The 16,763-nt window shown below is 43.6% G+C and overlaps 1 protein-coding gene across 4 annotated transcripts in view; it reads left to right on the forward strand.

The window, feature by feature from the left end:
- EYA3 (EYA transcriptional coactivator and phosphatase 3) overlaps positions 1–16,763 on the forward strand; it is a 58,701-nt gene that overhangs the window by 15,807 nt on the left and 26,131 nt on the right. For 3 of the 4 annotated variants that reach the window (XM_074162218.1, XM_074162217.1, XM_074162219.1), the window contains exons 2-6: positions 3,523–3,617; positions 9,601–9,644; positions 13,581–13,660; positions 15,226–15,292; positions 16,090–16,232. In XM_074162218.1, the coding sequence (XP_074018319.1) occupies positions 3,585–3,617; positions 9,601–9,644; positions 13,581–13,660; positions 15,226–15,292; positions 16,090–16,232 (367 nt within the window). In that variant the 5' untranslated portion in view covers positions 3,523–3,584. Of the gene's footprint in view, positions 1–3,522; positions 3,618–9,600; positions 9,645–12,905; positions 12,909–13,580; positions 13,661–15,225; positions 15,293–16,089; positions 16,233–16,763 lie in introns of those variants that run through there. The other variant, XM_074162216.1, reaches the window with a different exon arrangement.

Here is a 16,763-nt window from a genome sequence, read left to right on the forward strand (position 1 = left end):
GGGCGGCGGGGCGGGTGCAAGCGCCGCGCTTTGGGCTGTGGGGAGCTGGGGGCACCGAGGGTCCGCTCTGACCTCGTTCCTGCTGCGATCTCTTACGGTTTTAAAATGCTCCACGATAGAAACCGTGTGATAAACTTATCTGAAGCACAGTTGCCTTGAGTTTTATACAAGGTAAAAATCTCATTTTGAGATTTGAGATGCCACCAAAAAAAAAAAAAAGGTGGCTTTTAAAAACTGAAGATAAACAACACTTTGTTCATGGCGAGCTGCTTGCTGAGTAAGGTTCCCTGGGGTGGCTCCGGCTGAGCGGGTGCCGGGCGCGGGCTGTGTTTTTTGGGAAGGCGGGCGCCGCGCGTCCCCTGCCCCGGGGGAGGAGGCGGCGTGTGGCGGCCGGGGCTGGGCCTGCTGCCTGGGGGTGCCCGCGGGCGGCGGGCGAGCAGCCATCTTGGAGGGTGCTGTGAGGGAGGCGCGCAGCCGGAGCAACTGCTCCCCGGCTCCTGGCGCTGGGGCGGTCGGCAGCTCCGCGCCGCTCTCCCAGCAGGCAGCTCCCCCCGGCTCTGCACTCCGCAGGAGATGGCCGTGGCCGGGAGGAGCTCTGGCGGGGTCCCAGAGCTTTCCGTGCCCGGTCAGGAGCAGCCGTGTGGCAGCTCTGCAGGAGAACGGGGTGATGGGGTGGACAGTGGTAAACGTCGAAAGGCTGCAGAGCTGTACGTATATTGCTGTGACTTATGTCCTCTGTTTTGTCAAAGTGAAACATAAATAAGATGGTAAAATTATGGTTTCATTTACCACGGCTGTTGCTGAAAAGGGGCATCCTGCTGCTCTGCTTCGTGTGCTGCTGGGTCCCTGTCCCGCTGGCTCCACGGGCACGAGCTGCACGAGGCTGGGGCTGCTCCCACCTGCAGCAGCTCAGCAGAAGGGTTGTGCTTGGCCGCTTCTTTTTTTTCCCTTCTTTCTTTTTCTTTAGAAGAAGGTCAGGTCCCAGATCCAGACTGTGGGTCAGCCAAACCAGCGCTTTGGTGGCCACGGAGGAAGGGGTGTCAGGCGAGCAGGAGTGGGCTGCTGGAGGTGAGGAGGGGCAGGAGCTTTTCCTTCAGCAGCAGCTTAGAGTGGTGGCGGTGGAGGAGGCCTTTGCTGGAGGGAGACCCCTTAGCCTGGCGAGTCAGGAGTGCTGGTTACCTACATCCCCTCCATTGACGAGCGCATGCTGCTCCTTCGAGTTGCTCTGCCCACTCCTCTGTAACGACAGCTATGAGCAGTAGGTCTTTATGAGATGTCTTCCCCCCACGCTGCTGTTTCTGGAGGTATGGAGTGTTCTCTAGAAGAAAGCGCGAAGCCACCAGAGGTCAAGTTTTCACTTGCCATCTTGGCATGCAGTTACTGCTCATCTGCTTTGCTGCCTTCGTTTGCTTCCAGGTGCTACAAGGTGCCCCACGCATTTGGGAGGACAATTCTGTTCGCAAGTGTGAACTAATGTATTCTGACATGACTCTGGGAATCTTTTTGTCTTTCTAATTATTTAGATTCCTCTCAAAAACAAAATTAAAGAACCGCTCACAGCTTTTAAGCAAAGCATGAAATGGGAAGTTACTGCTGTATGGATCAAAGTGTCATTTGAAATCTTCTTCCATTATGAAGAGTTTAATTTGGGTATTTTCTAAGAAATTACACAATGAAACAGCATCAAATAACAAAAATGAAGGACAAGGGACAGGACGGGACCCATTGGTATCAATTTCAACCATTCTTGCTGTTCACCGTTGTATTCTACACTCCTATTCATAATCTTTGAATGCCACAGTTTGTCTTAAGTCTTGATTTTTCTCTGTTATTCCTACAAAAAATAAAAAGGAAATAAACTTTTATATTTAAAATAAAACCGATTAAAACTGATGAAGGAAGAACTGGAACGGTGACAGTAGTACTTTACATCGTATACTTTCTTGTGTGTGGTGTGAATAGGGTAATTTGAAAAGACGCTGAGTTAATGAAGAGAGTTATTATAAATTCAGTTGTTTTACATTTAAAGCAATAACGATAAGTAGATTTGATTAGGGGAGGCAGCCTTGGAAAATACTCAAACCCTCAGTGAAATTTTACCCTGGCAAATATGACACAGTGTGGTATGTAAGACCTTTACCTGCCCTCAAATGAGGGAGAAGAAATCCTTTGTGATTTCATGGTTAATATGAAATTATCACAGGCTGCCAAGCACCCCCGTGCCTGGCACGTGGTGCTGCGCGGCGGGCTGGCTGCACGTGCTGGGAGGTAAAGTAGGTCTGGCGGGGGCCAGGGGAGGGGGGGTAGCAGTGGTTTTCAGGACGCAGGAAAGTTGTTTCTGTTAACTTGTTGAGTCGCTGCATGGGGACAGTTTCGTGATGTGGAAGTGCCCAAGTGCTCCAGGCGGGGTGGGAGAACAGGAAGGCACAGAGGAGGCAGAGATGGGTATGGCCTTTCGCGTTTTCACTGGGATTTACAGCAGAACTTGATGGCCGTGGAGGCAGGAGTAGGTTGAACCTCAGCACAGACAGTTGCTGTATTTAATATTTTCCAAACCACTAAATGTTTTTCAGCATTTCTTCTAATCTGTGCAATCCACTTGGGCTCTGCTCTGCCTGGAGCCCTGCAGGCATCCGTGCAGGGGGACAGCTCTGCTGGGGGGGAACCCCAATGCACTCGGGGTGCAGCCGGGTCGGGGCTGCTCCGGGGACCTTCAGGCTGGATTTTATTTCCCTGAGACGAGAGGGTGAAAGAGCAGTGACCGAACATGTGGGTTAGGCCGTTCTTCAGCACTGGTCACGCAGAGGGGGAAGCTGTGGAGGACGCGTGCCTTATCTTTTGCCCAGTAAATTGCAAAAATTAATCAGGTTATGAAGGTAATCTCCAAAATTTGCTTTTCATGGTTTTAAAACCCTGGGGGATAGCAGCTCTTTGGTCTAGTATCCAAGGTCTCTGTGCTAAATGCTACTGGGTTACTTAGCTTCCAAAATAAAAATTATTTTATAAATTTTTGTCAAACTTCTGGTTTTGAAGGGTGCAATTGAAATAATAAACTTGCTTTGTGAATTTGGCAATAAACAGTACTGCGTGTAAATACATTTAGGTGTACAGTCTTGTCCTGATTTTTTTTTTTGTTCATTATATAAATGTTCTAAATTAAAACAGGTTAGATTGAATCACGCTGTTTACTGACCTAGTAGACCAGACTTGATCATTTAAAGTGTCTTTAAAATCATGGTGCATGTCTGATTGATACATTAGCTTCTGTAGTCAGTACGGTACAAGTAAATGATGTAGAAATGTGCCACGTGCATAAGAAAGTCTGTTTGTATCTTGAAGCTTAAAGCTAAATCCCTTGTTTATGAAATCTTTCCATATACGAATTTTGTCTTTTACTTGGGAGATGGCAACACGAGTTTAGAACGCCTGTGGGTGGAATATATAACAATTAATATTCTCTGATAGCCTAAATGATAAGCTCCCCAAAAAGTACATAAAGCTATGAACACCTTTTTTTGACAGGCTTTGAAGACTGCTGAGGAACACACGATTTGACTCATTTAAGCATTAAAATAGTAATACCCATGGAAGAGCCACAAGACTTACCCGAACAACCAGTAAGTACATTTGAAAAGACTGAAAACGAACATATAAACTAAATTGGTGATCTAACAATTTCAGTATACAGTTATTTTAATTAATAATGGAAAATAAGGCTTATACTTAATATATTTATCTAGAGGTGAAAAACTATTTTGCTGTTAGTGAGATTTGTTGTACATTTAATTTAATATAATCATACAGGCAATAGTAATAAAAGGAACAGTTATCTGTGCTTAAAGTCTATAATGTTTCTGTGTAAAATTATACCTAATAATAACTTGTTATGCCCAGAAAACCGGACCATTTCAAGCCTGTTCTAGAGAAATTAAAATTCACTATTTTAATGACAGAACCAGCATGCTTGTTATTACAGTGTTTATAGTCCTTAATTCTTCTTGTGCTTAAGATCTGGAAAAGGTCCCATGATCCATCATCTCCACAGGTGGAAAGCTTTTTTTTTGAATTCTTAATTTAGCAGTGTGTTCGACTAAAGAAGCATGTCTTAAGGTAAAAATTGCTGTCCAAACATCTTAGATATTTGCAATTCTGCCTGTATTATCAGTAGCTGATAATGTCATGTCACAGTTTTGAGCAGAGCAGTTATTAATACAGTATGATATGAAGTTAAATTTGTATATCTAAAGCATAATAGCACGGGAATTAAGCAAAAAAGTTTGTATTAATGATACATTCCCAAATTTAACCTGATGCAAACTCAACAAGAAATTGCCAAGTTACTTTGAGAGTGAAGCTTATTTTAATTTTGGAGACCTTTCCAAATGCACACAAAAATAGAGGAGTAGGCTGAGGGCAATTTGGTAATGTTCCCATAGAAAAGATTTTGATGGTTTTTTAATGTGAGAATTTTTTGTGCTTCAGTTAACTAGTTAGAAAATACGTTTTAATGTCATTTATGCAATTTTAGGACTGAGAAACAAAGTAAATTTACCGTTGGTCAAAATGTTGCTTGACACAACATGCAAATTATCCCCGAATCAATATGCACAAAACGTGAAAAAATGAATTAAATCTGTGTATTGAAAAAGGAAATTTCTATAATTACATCCCTATATAATTAAAACTGTCTTTATAAAATTTAATTCTTCAGGGCATGAGAGACAGGGTACAGCTAATTTTTGGTACATGAAAGCATCCTCTATGAGCAGATTCTGCTGTAATTTTCAGCTAAAGATTTTCTTGGTAATTTCTTCGAAGTATTTTATGCCAGTCAGTCATTCTGAGCCAGAAAATGAGACTATAGTGATCACAACTAGTAAGTGAGGTGGTATTTTGAGTATAGCGGCACACTTTGCATGAGGAAATGAAAAGAACAATCTGGATTTTGTAGTGAGACCGTTCCCGAAACAAGTGAATTTTCCTAATTAAAAAAAAAAGAAAACTGAAGTCAGCCTTACACAATGCTGCCTGCCTAGGAGCCCAACACTGATACTGTACAAACTTACTTTCTTTGCCAAATGATTTTGCTTTTCTTAATCAAGGGAAAATGATTAGTATGTTACTTCAGAAAATAACATTTATGGCAAACTGTTGATGAATGAATCCAAAAAGAAGCCTGTAGAGAAGTCATCAGGCTCTGAGTTCAATGCATTTTACTTAAAAAAAAAATAAAGAAATGGGTAATTTTCTGGTGTTGGTGTGGACTGATGGTAATAATTAGTCCAAATGTATACAGTGTGTCTTTTCTAAATGGAGGTTAGACTTCTCACTTACCCCAGGTACTGCTGCCTGGCGTGTTAAACAGCCACGTCTTTTGTCCGCTTTTTTGAATGTTTCTTCCCTTTTCAAGCCTGAATTAGAATGGAAAAGTTCTGTGCACATGGCAGTGCTAGAGAACAGAAACAGACATGGGAAATAAGAGAGCAAAGGGAAGTTTGGGGGAAGAGGATCAAAAGTGACCCCCTGACCTCATAATGAAAATTTTATTATTTTTATAATAAATTATTAATCTGGATTAGTTCTTAGAAGTAATCCTGTATAGTAATCTCTCACTTGTTGAATGCTTTTTGGATGCACGTAGTTGATTTTTGTAATACTTTATGTAATCCTTAATGCTAGAAAATGACAAAAATCTCCTTTTTTATGAGGGATGGTGAACTTGTGTTAGACTTATTGCAGACACCCACTGGGTTCTGTTCGGAACGACTTCTCGTGTGGGACAGCCGGGGCGAGTCGGTCAGTGGTAGGGAGAGCAGGGTGATGGAAGGGGCTTCAGAAAGACCCAGCGCTGCTGAAAGGGTAGAGAAAAAAATGATGGTTGTGTGTTTGAGCTGCAGATTTTTCTTAATTGAAACTGGCAAAGGGTTTGCAGTCTAGTTCTGTGTTCTGCCTTGTGTGCGGTCCTCCCTTCACAACAGGCTTCAGGGGCTTTGGCAGCCTGTGTTCTGGCACGTCGTTGCCTGGCTGAGGGGCTGGCTGTGAGCATGGGGCTGCCCCTGGTTCTGCGCGGGCTGGGAAATGGGTCCATGAAGATCAGCCTGAGAGTTGGATTCACTCCTAGAGCAACTCTTATGTTGACATCAGGAGGAAAACTTTGTTTCTGCTTTGATTCAGACTTTGTAAAGACAACTGAACTCCAACGTTGGTAGATCTAGGGCAGAAAAAGAGTTTTCCAGCACAAAGAGCAATTTGGATTTTCAGTTATAAAAATTTGTCGTTTGGGAACAGGGATCAGCTAGAATGTGTCACGTGCCCCCTCCCCCCCTTTTTTTTTAAAAAAAATAAATATCAATATAAACCCAAAGCTTCTAGTGAAATAAAAAGATGGAAGTAGGAGCAAAGATGTACCTTACGAGACATGTCACTTATTGCAGTGCAGCAGAAGAGCTTAGAGAGATAATGTCTGAAGTTGCTAAAGCTGAAACTTGAATCATCAAGGCAGACCACGTCTTTTCCCTTGTTTTCATTTCTTTCTTTTTTTTTCTTTTTTTTCTTATTTTTTTAAAAAAGTGAATTCGCTTCTGCATGAAAAGTCTTCAAACTGTGATACTGTCACTTGAGAGGGGACAAAAATTCCCCCCTCAGCATCTCTCCAGGGGTTTTTGGAGGGGAGCGTGTGTTGAGAGGATGAGTTTCAGCAGCCACTGCTGCAGCTGGCGGAGGAGATGCAGGGCCTGGGGCTGAGGTGTGATGGTGCAGGGCTCAGCCCGTCACAGCAGCGCTCCCTGGGCCCCAAGCATCATCCCTACAGTATCATCACTAGGTGCTGCCCCTGCATTAAATATGTTTTATGACATGCGGCAGGAGAGAGAGAAAATGCGTTCCAGGCCCATGAATGACTATGTTTGAAACTGTTCCCTCTCCCTTAAATTTGTAGTGTAAATTGCAGGGATTAGTGATGGGTAGAGAATAGGGTTTGCAAGCCCCAAAATTTCAAGAGTTTGTAAATGTTACTGCTTAGCATTAAGACATTAGGGAGAAATTCTTTTAAAAGCCTGCAGAGATGGGGACTAGGCAGTTGAGGCAGGGATGTGCTAGACTGAAATTCGAAATCGCTGTTTTGCTTGACTTGGGCTGCGTACTCGCACTGCGTATCCCATGTTCCAGAGCCCTTTAAAGAGAGTATGAAATCCTCTCCAGATATTTATTGATTTTTTAAGATTAAATTAAGTATTGACGTAAAGGCAAACTCATTAAAAATACTGTTCTCTGTACACCACCAAGGCCATGTTTCTGGCAGAGGAGGAAGATCTCCCATCAGAGGAGGACAAGGCACGGTGCCTTGTGGTGTAGATACTCCTCACGATAGAAATTCCAGTCCAGGGACCGAGGTCGGCTGAACAGTGCCTTGAGCCCTAACTATCGAGAGTTGTTTTAGGATCAGCTGTTCCATTCTGGTTGTGATGAAAACAACAATAAAACTGATGTGTTCTTAGGGGGGAAGGGTTGTTGTTTGGGGGTTTTTTGATAAGTGAGCCGATTCCTCTGTCCGCCTCCTATATTAAAAAAACCCCAAACAACAAACTACTGAATGGAAGAAGCCGGATCTATCGAGTACCTGACTGGAAACGGCAGCATTCCTCCTGTGAAATCTAAAATTCAAGCTGCCAACTCTAAGTTAATTTTTATTTTTATCCTGAATGTAATTTTGGTCTGAAGCGGTTTGCTGCTACTTTTTCTGATGTGATTCATTTTTTTCTATCTCCTTTCCTTAAGAGCCCTGTGGGCAGTTTGGCACCCTGGGCTGTCTGGTGCAGTGTTGGGGGCTGAGGTCCCTGCTGAGGAGCGGGTGGCAGGGTCCCAGGGGGGAGCTGGAGCAGCTGCTGTGGGCCAGAAAGATGCCAAAAGGAGCTGAAGGGCACCGTGGGTGGGCAGCAGCCATGCTCTGATAACTACGTGCCCGAAGGAGCTGGGGGAACACTAGTCTGCTTTCCCTGTAGTTAATGTTGTCTTTAGGTGGGGAAGACTGATACAGCTCCTTTAGGACCTGGACCTTGTGGTAATGGGGGCCAGAAGGAGCGTGTATTCTCAGCCAGGCAAAAGGGCTCTGGAGAAACCTGTGAAGCTGTGGGGCCGAAGACCACAACAGGAGTTCACCTGCTCTTTGCTCAGGTTGAAGAATTGAGTGCCAGATTTGAAGCTGTGTGATATTCACGCCATTGTTCTGCCATAGTATTTTGTCATTGCCTTTGCCTTTCTGTGTGTGTATGATGAGTGCTAATGAAGTTTGTAGTGTTCTGCTGTGAATTGCTGCTGGCAAGAGTAATAGAGAGGTGAAAGCAGACTGAGCTCTAAAATACTGTAACTTCATCAGGGAGAGAAGATTGTTCTTTCAGCTTTCTCCTTCCCATCTTTACTGTTTGATTACTCCTTTCCCCTTGCTGTTGCCTTCAGCCTTTATCCTTTTGTACCTTTGCCTCCCATCTCCCCCTACCCATCAGGAATTCACCTTTTATTATTTTATCTTTTTTTTTTTTTTTAAGTTTTGAGCACATTTTGACCTCTCATACTCAAATTGCATTTTCCTGGTGTTCTATTTATACTCACCCAAGAGAGACAAACTCGAATACCATGGTGAGGCATTTATGCCAGCGGCTTTTGTATGTCGCAGCAGCCTGTCCTTGAGTGCGGTACCTGCGCCGGGGGCTGCCATCCCTGCAGCCCAGTACCCAACACGGACCTTCCCAGACCCCTTCACAGAAGACAAGTGCTGGCACCGGAATGATCCGTGAGTGCAGAGCTGGGTACCGAGGCAGGGAGTTTGGCATCTAAAGATGTTCCGGGAACATGGAAGACTGTAAAACTTTCTGCTTGAGGGAGAAGGTGGGGGAAGAAAAAGCCAGTATATCACAGGAACATCTTGTCAAAAGTCTACAGGCTACAGACAGTGACCCTGTCATCCTGCCCAGGAGTTCACAGGATTATTTGTAGCCTGCGTGCAGAAAACCGAATTGGTGTTCAAGCCAGTGCTTTCTGTTGTGCAAGACCCCATCCAGGAACTGGATCCAGCTGGCCACCTACAAAACCAGAATAAATGCGGTATTTTTTTTTTTAACTCAGAAATGAAAATTGGAACTCCTAATTTATTACAGAAAAAAATACTCAAGTTCCTATTTTATATCATATTTAAATATGGGGGGGGGGGGAGCAAAGGACTCAAGTTTATGGCAGTTGTGCTAAATCTATGCAGAATAAGATTTTCTTAAAATGTATGGCTGTTCTATTCAATTTCCATAAAATTGTCCTTATCAGACATTTGTAGCTGTATAACCCTTCGTATGTTACCTAAATAACATGGCAATTTTGCTAACATGTTCTGCTTTAGCACTTGTTTTCTAATTAGAAAAATGCTTGTTTGGAGATGAAGAACTCTTGGTTACACTGGTTAGCTCCGGAGTTCGATGCAAGGCTTTCTGTGTTTAAACGCTAATGCCAACTCTATAGTAACCAGCAGGGACGTGTTCATGGAGGCCTGCGAGCGCAGGCTCTGTCAAGGACGGCTGTCCTTAGTTGCGCCTCTGAACGTTTTTGTCTTTGCAGGTAAAAAAAGCCAAGATGCAGGAATCCAGAGAACAAAGCTTGAGGTACGTAATTTTGAATTTGATTTTAGTGTGGAACAGTTATTAATGTTCTTCTGTCATTATAAGCTTCCATTTTAGAAGCTTGCGTATTATTTTATTTTTCAGGGAGATAGGGCAAATACAAGTCACTTTTGTATTTGATATAATTTAGAGATTAAGTTCCCAATAAAAAAAAATTACTGGCCCTTTGGTATTAAGCTTTTATAAAAGTGGCTACAAAGAGGCTTAATTGCTTCATCAAACATCCTGTTTTTCATGGAATCTGATGAAACTTGCATACTGCACATAACATGCATTTATTCTGGTGAGGCTCAGAATATTTTAATATCTGTGCTATGATTCTCAACAAAACTGTGTGGGTAACTGCTTTAGGAAGTTAAACCCTCTCAAATTGATAGCCTTTTCTATGTAAAGCTGTTTCATTGTACTATTTTTAGCCTCAGTAGATGCTTTCTGATGTATAACGTATTTAGGAGTTAATCACTATTATTACATATAGGGAGAACAGCTATATTAGGGTTTATTCTGTTCCTGTGAGTAGTAGCAAATATGGTCAAGAAAGATTTCTTTTTGGAGCCTCTGACATCCCGGTGTGAGTGAGGAGGAAACACTGTGCCATTCGTGCAGGAGTGGATGTGATACATTGAAGCCCCGAATGGGGACATTAGTACATATTTTTTTAGAAATCGAAGAGAATACTTTAACAGGAAACAGTGAGCAAACAGTGCGTGAAATCCATTGTATGTCTGAAAGTTAGAAGTGTGCTAATCACTGCAAGCTGGTGTGAGGGGAGATGAACCATGTCCTGGGAGGGTTTTTTTCTCTGTTGGTGACAAAGGGGCTGAGGGCAGCACAGGCAGGTCTGTACGTGCCCGGTGAATGTGTCGATTCTTCTGCTTCAGGGCAATCACAGCTTTCCTACAGGCACCAGTAGCCTCAGGATTTGAGTGTAAACATCCTTATATAGTCTTTAAAAATAGAATGGAGGGGCGAGATAAAATTGCATTTCTAACCTGCTCAAATAGTCTGTTAAATATTCTGGTTCTATTTTGATAAAACTAATTTATGATTTTAAGTTTGACCTATGGAATAGCTTAAAATAATAAATTATTAGACCTGTTTCTCCTCAGCCAACATGATTTTCAGCTGATGTCAATCCTCCAGCTGTATGTGTTTTAGCTGAATTGTGGAGGTGGGGAAGGGAAGAGCTATACCCAGTGAGGGTCCTCTCTTGGGAGCATTAAGCATCCATAAAAGTCTTAGCCCTTTTGTGAATACAGTATGCTCTGCTGTGCTGTGACGCTCTCGGCAGTGCAAGGCAGCCACAGTGCAAGGGAGAATTTTTCTCTGAGTTAGTGAGAACTGAAAAGTTGTAAATTATGGAGGATAAGAGCACTTGGGATGGATGTGTCCCAAGAGCCACAGGTGGGTGTGCTGAGAGCAGCAGTGAGAAAGAGAGCAGAAGCACGGGCTGGTGTGGTATGGTCAGAAACATTATTTTGTCTATTGCATTTTCCACAGGAAGGGATCACAACGAGCAGCTCTCAGCCTGCTTGCAAACTGCATGCCGTTTAACAGCCGCAGATTGGTATCTGTGCCACAGAATCACAGCATTTTTTCCACCAAGAATAATAGTACACAAATACCCCGACTCTATGTAGAAACGTGCTATTTTCTTGTAAAATCCACATTTTATTATGGAAGTCAGTTCAGCTACTAGTATTATGGAAAATTTCGAAGGACTTTGTTTATAAAGGTTTTCAGGGGGAAAAACCCAGATGATGCATTTTGGTTAAGCTTCGCTCCCTCTCAGCAGCCAAAGGAAGGCAAATCTGTTGCCTTATAACCAAACCCATGGCACTCATGAGCCAACTGCCCCCTTACCTTGTCCCAGGAAAGTTGCACCTCCTTGTTGATGGCCTTGTTGGCTTTAGTTTTATTGTTGCTAGTTCTGCAGCACAGTTTTTCGTGAAGTATTGAGGCATCTGCATGTTATTCTGATATCCTCAGGCTGCAGTTTTACGTAACAGCTTATTGCTGCTGCGAGGGGCAGTTCTACTTGTGGCTCTAGTGTGCACCAAGTATGGTGCTTGCTGCATCTCTCCATGAGCTGAGTCTGTTCAGTATCCCAGCAAAAATAACTGCTCATTTTTTGTGCTGGATGAGCAAATTAAACTCTGCTGGAGAGGCTAAGGGGTGGCTGAGCTGACGTAGGGGAGCAGGAGGCTGTGCCCAGGCGAGAGGAAAGAAGTTGGTCCTTTCCACTGCAGCCGAGCTGTCAGTGAATCTACAACCTTATCTTGAGAGACCAGTTGGCGAGTAAATGTGCTGGAGGTGATGACAGTTTAATGTCTAATTAGAGATGCAGATATCTCTCTTGGGATCTCTGTGAAATATCAAAGAGTGCAGAGCTAGTTTCTGTTAAGCAAAGTGCCCGAGGACTGGAAGAAAGCCAATGTCACTCCAGTCTTCAAAAAGGGCAAGGAGGACCCAGGAAACTACAAGCCGGTCAGCCTCACCTCCATCCCTGGAAAGATGATAGAACGGCTCATTCTCGGTGTCATCTCAAAGCATCTGGAGGAAAAGCAAGCTATCAGAAGCAGTCAACACGGATTCACCAAGGGGAAATCATGTCTGACCAATCTGATAGCCTTGTACGATGGCATGACTGGTTGAATAGATGAGGGAAGGGTGGTGGATGTTGTCTACCTTGACTTCAGCAAGGCTTTTGACACAGTCTCCCATAAGTGAGCTTTGGAAGCGTGGGTTAGATGAATGGACAGTGAGGTGGATTGAAAACTGACAGAGCTCAGATGAATAGTGGCACAGAATCTAGTTGGAGGTCTGTAACAAGTGGGGTTCCCCAGGGGTCAGTACTGGGTACAGTCCTCTTCAATATATTCATCAATGACCTGGATGAAGGGATGGAGTGTACCCTCAGCAAGTTTCCTGACGATACAAAACTGGGAGGGGTGGCTGACACACCAGAAGGCTGTGCTGCCATACAGCGAGACCCCGACAGGCTGGAGAGTTGGGCAGAGAGTACCTGATGAAATTCAACAAGGGCAAGTGTAGAGTGCTGCACCTGGGTAGGAATAACACCCTGCACCAGTACAGGTTGGGGGCTGACCTGCTGGAGAGCAACTCTCTGGAAAAAGACCTGGGAGTCCTGGTGGACAACAGGATGACCATGAGCCAGCAATGTGCCCTTGTGGCCAAGGAGGCCAATGGCATCGTGGGGTGCATCAGGAAGACTGTGACCAGCAGGTCGAGGGAGGTCATCCTCCCCCTGTACTCTGTCCTGGTGAGGCCGCATCTGGAGCACTGTGTCCAGTTCTGGGCTCCCCAGTTCAAGAAGGACAGGAAACTGCTGGAGAGGGTACAGCAGAGGGCTACAAAGATGATGAGGGGCCTGGAGTATCTCTTTTAGGAGGAAAGGCTGAGGGACTTGGGCCTTTTTAGTCTGGAGAAGAGAAGACTGAGGGGGGATCTGATCAATGCTTATAAATACTTCAAAGGTGGGTGTCAGGACGATGGGGCCAGTCTTTTTTCAGTGGTGCCCAGTGACAGGACAAGAGGTGACAGACACAAACTTGAACATAAGAAGTTCCATCTAAACATGAGGAGGAATGTCTTTCCTGTGAGGGTGGCAGAGTCCTGGAACAGGCTGCCCAGAGAGGTGGTGGAGTCTCCGTCTCTGGAGACATTCAGACCCCGCCTGGACATGTTCCTGTGGGACCTACTCTGGGTGGACCTGCTTTGGCAAGGGGGTTGGACTGGATGATCTCCAGAGGTCCCTTCCAACCCCATATCATTCTGTGATTCTCTAAAGAGTCAATTTGCCTCGGTTAGGAAGGCTGAACCCAGAGGCTGTGATGCCCAAGGATGTTAATTTAAGAGTTGATAATGCTAATGATTAGCCTTTCTTTGTCCTGGCAGTCATGTGAGCAACGCAGAAGTCAGCGATCAGAAACCTGAATCCTCAAGCCTTGGTTCAAACCTTCCCATGTCCAGTGAGAGTAAGTATCTTCTGGAGTTCTGCTCCCTCCGTCTTTCCTCTTCCACTGGTCTCGTTACTTTGCTTCATCAAGCACAAGCTTTGTCTCCTCCTCGTAGTACTTAACCTGTCCTCAATACCAGTTGTAGGGTGAATGTTTGCTGTGGTGCTTACAAAGCGTTAATGCCTGATGGTAACCAAATATCTCTTTCTAACAAATATTTTTGTGTCACTGCCCCCCAACTTGCTGCTGGGTACTGCTATGTCTGATCCACTTTATACGTGATTTTTCTTGAGGGCTGGAGGTTATTACAAAAGTAGGGTTCCTGTGTAGAATACCATTGACTGCCCATACTTATTTATAAGTGTAAATAAGCTCGACTTGATTGAAAATATGTAACACGTAACTTTCCATTCGTTGCTAACTGATTGCATGTTTACTATCTTAATCAATCTGCTGTGATGTTCCAGTTGCAGGAGTTGCCAGTTCAGCCATTTACAAATTCCAGAAGTTGCACGCAGTAATATTGGAGGTTGTTTTTTTCTTTTTCACACCATTACCTGATTCTTCATGTGCTATTTTAAAAATAAGAATTCTAGAAATGTTGACATTCTTTTTAGAAAAAAAAAGGCATTTTTTCAGGAGGGATGTGAGAATATCTGACGTGTTCAATGAAAGCCTTTAGGGCCAAAAGTTCCCAGTCTGCGTTTCCTGTTGTATCCTTGTGCTACACGGGCTTCACACCATGAGTACAGGCAAACACTGAGGACCAGAGAGTGGTGATTCATGGAGCATTCAGAAGGTTCAGCACATGTGGCTGATGGTTTGTATTTCTCAGCCGCTTACGCTCAGATTACATTAAGAGGAGTTTATTTAGGTAGCAGAATGCAAATGTTACAGTTAGGGTTGCCTGTGCAAACTAACTTGCTCCCCTTAGTGGATATGACTGATATGAGAGTTGACTACATGATGATCCAAGAGCAGTAACATTGTAGGACTGTTCCAGATAGGGAGAGCCTTGTTGAAGCACATCACTGGCATCTGGAGCAAATTCCCAAGTAGCAAGTGGTAGGACAGGAGATGGCCTCAAGTTGTGCCAGGGGAGGTTTGGTATGGATATTAGGAAAAATTTCTTCACCAAATGGATTATCAAGCATTGGAAGAGGCTGCCCAGGGCAGTGGTGGAGTCGCTATCCCTGCAGGTGTCAGTGATGGATGTGGCAGTGCTGGGTTAATGGTTGGACTTGATGATCTTAAAGGTCTTTTCCAACCTAAATGATTCTATGATTCTATTCTGTGATTCCTTGAAGATGATGGTAGCAGCTGGTAAAGACAAAGAGCACTGTTACAAAGGTAGAGATGGTACTGACTGAATCATCTCCCTGCTGTGAACTGGCAAGAAAAACATTTTTGTGCTGTTTTAACAGTGCATCTTTTGAGAATTTGCTTTGAAATATATTCAAGGCACTAAAAAGCTTTGTAAATCCTGTCTTGGTTAAAGGGTTCTTTGCATGCTGATATTTAATTGTCATTGTTTGTGGGGTTTTGAAATTGCCTGTGTAATTATACAAACTTTTTTTTTCCAGTTATGACATGCACTGATTATATCCCAAGGTCATCAAATGATTATACCTCACAAATGTATTCTGCAAAGTAAGTTGAGCAATTGTTACTAAATTCTGTAACTCTTACTTCTTTCTGAAGTTATCTTTTTGCATCTTTGTGCACTTCTGTAATGCTGTAAATCACACTTTCATATCTTCTGGCAACAAATACTCATTGCTGTGGACACTGAAGCTGATAGAAGTCACCCTTTGGCTTCAGTGGCTGTTGTCTTTTGATCATAAGGATAAATGAGCCACTTCAAGTAATTGAAAACACAGTCACCTTGTTGAGTAATGCCCCTAATATGTGAGGAATAAACAAACTGGGTATAAATGAATATAAGGGGAATATAGGATTTTCAGGTCATTTACCGCCTTTGGGGATCTCAAGAGTTGTTCCCATTGCAGCATAGAAGGCCTTAATTCCCCACGCTTGCTTGTGTCTAGTCTCTTTGTGTGTTCCGGTAGTTTTAACACGTACTACGATATTGTATTAGCTTTAGGATTTGGTGTTGTGAGGTAAGTGAAACTAATTGCTCGTGCGTGTTGGAACAGGGAGTTTGTTCTTCCCTTCCCACCCCTGCTCTCCCAGTTCTGGAATAAGCACTGGTGTTCTGGCACCACGAGGTAGAGTTTCCCTGGTGTCCCGGCGAGAAACAGGCAGCACATAGAAAGCCAGAGCCTGTTGTACTGGGAGACACAAGCAGGTGTTACACTAAGAGCACGTGTCAGTGTGTATTGTTTCTTCTCCCTAAAGCGATTTTTTTATGTGTCTTTGGGTTCAGAGGCTGAAAGACGCATAATGTAAATTGTTCTTTTTTACTTTTGTTCTTTCTTTTCAATAAGGTCATATGCACATATCCTTTCTGTACCTGTATCGGAAACAATGAGCCCTTACCCTGGTCAGACTCAGTACCAAGCACTACAGCAGTCTCAGCCCTACACCATCTACCCCCAGACCACCCAAACCTATGGACTACCTCCTTTCGGTAAGACTTCTCAGTGCCTGCAATTATTGTCTTATGTCTCATTAAAAAGCCAGTGTTAAGTTTAACCAGGTGTGTTGGAAAGAAGAGTTTTTAGGAGAGCACGTGCCTAACTTAAATTGTAGATCGGTATCTATAATACAGATGGGACTTCATATTATAAAATGTTATTTCTTATAAAGCTGTTTTCCTGTCCATTAATTTGGATTTCTCGCCGTGAAACTTGCCAGACGGTTCTTAGTTTGGGATCATAATTTTCTTCAGTTGTGCAGTTTCCTTGGCAGTGAAATCACGCAAGACCCCATACTACAGCATCTCTGCTGAAGGTATTTTTCCTTTTCTTTTTGCTGGCCAGGATTAAGATGTTTTTGTTACCTTATCTTTCAACAAATTTAGATTTCATGCTAAAATGTCTCCAAGCTTACTAGGCAAGTAAGTTTGCTTAAGTTGCTCTAATACTTGAGCCCTCTATTAGCCATTCCAGTGTTTGCAAATGATGGAAGGGTGTAAGAGTCCTGTCGTAGCTGAGCAGCT

This window comes from Numenius arquata, chromosome 21 (assembly GCF_964106895.1).
Source record: "Numenius arquata chromosome 21, bNumArq3.hap1.1, whole genome shotgun sequence".
Classification (NCBI taxonomy): domain Eukaryota; kingdom Metazoa; phylum Chordata; class Aves; order Charadriiformes; family Scolopacidae; genus Numenius; species Numenius arquata.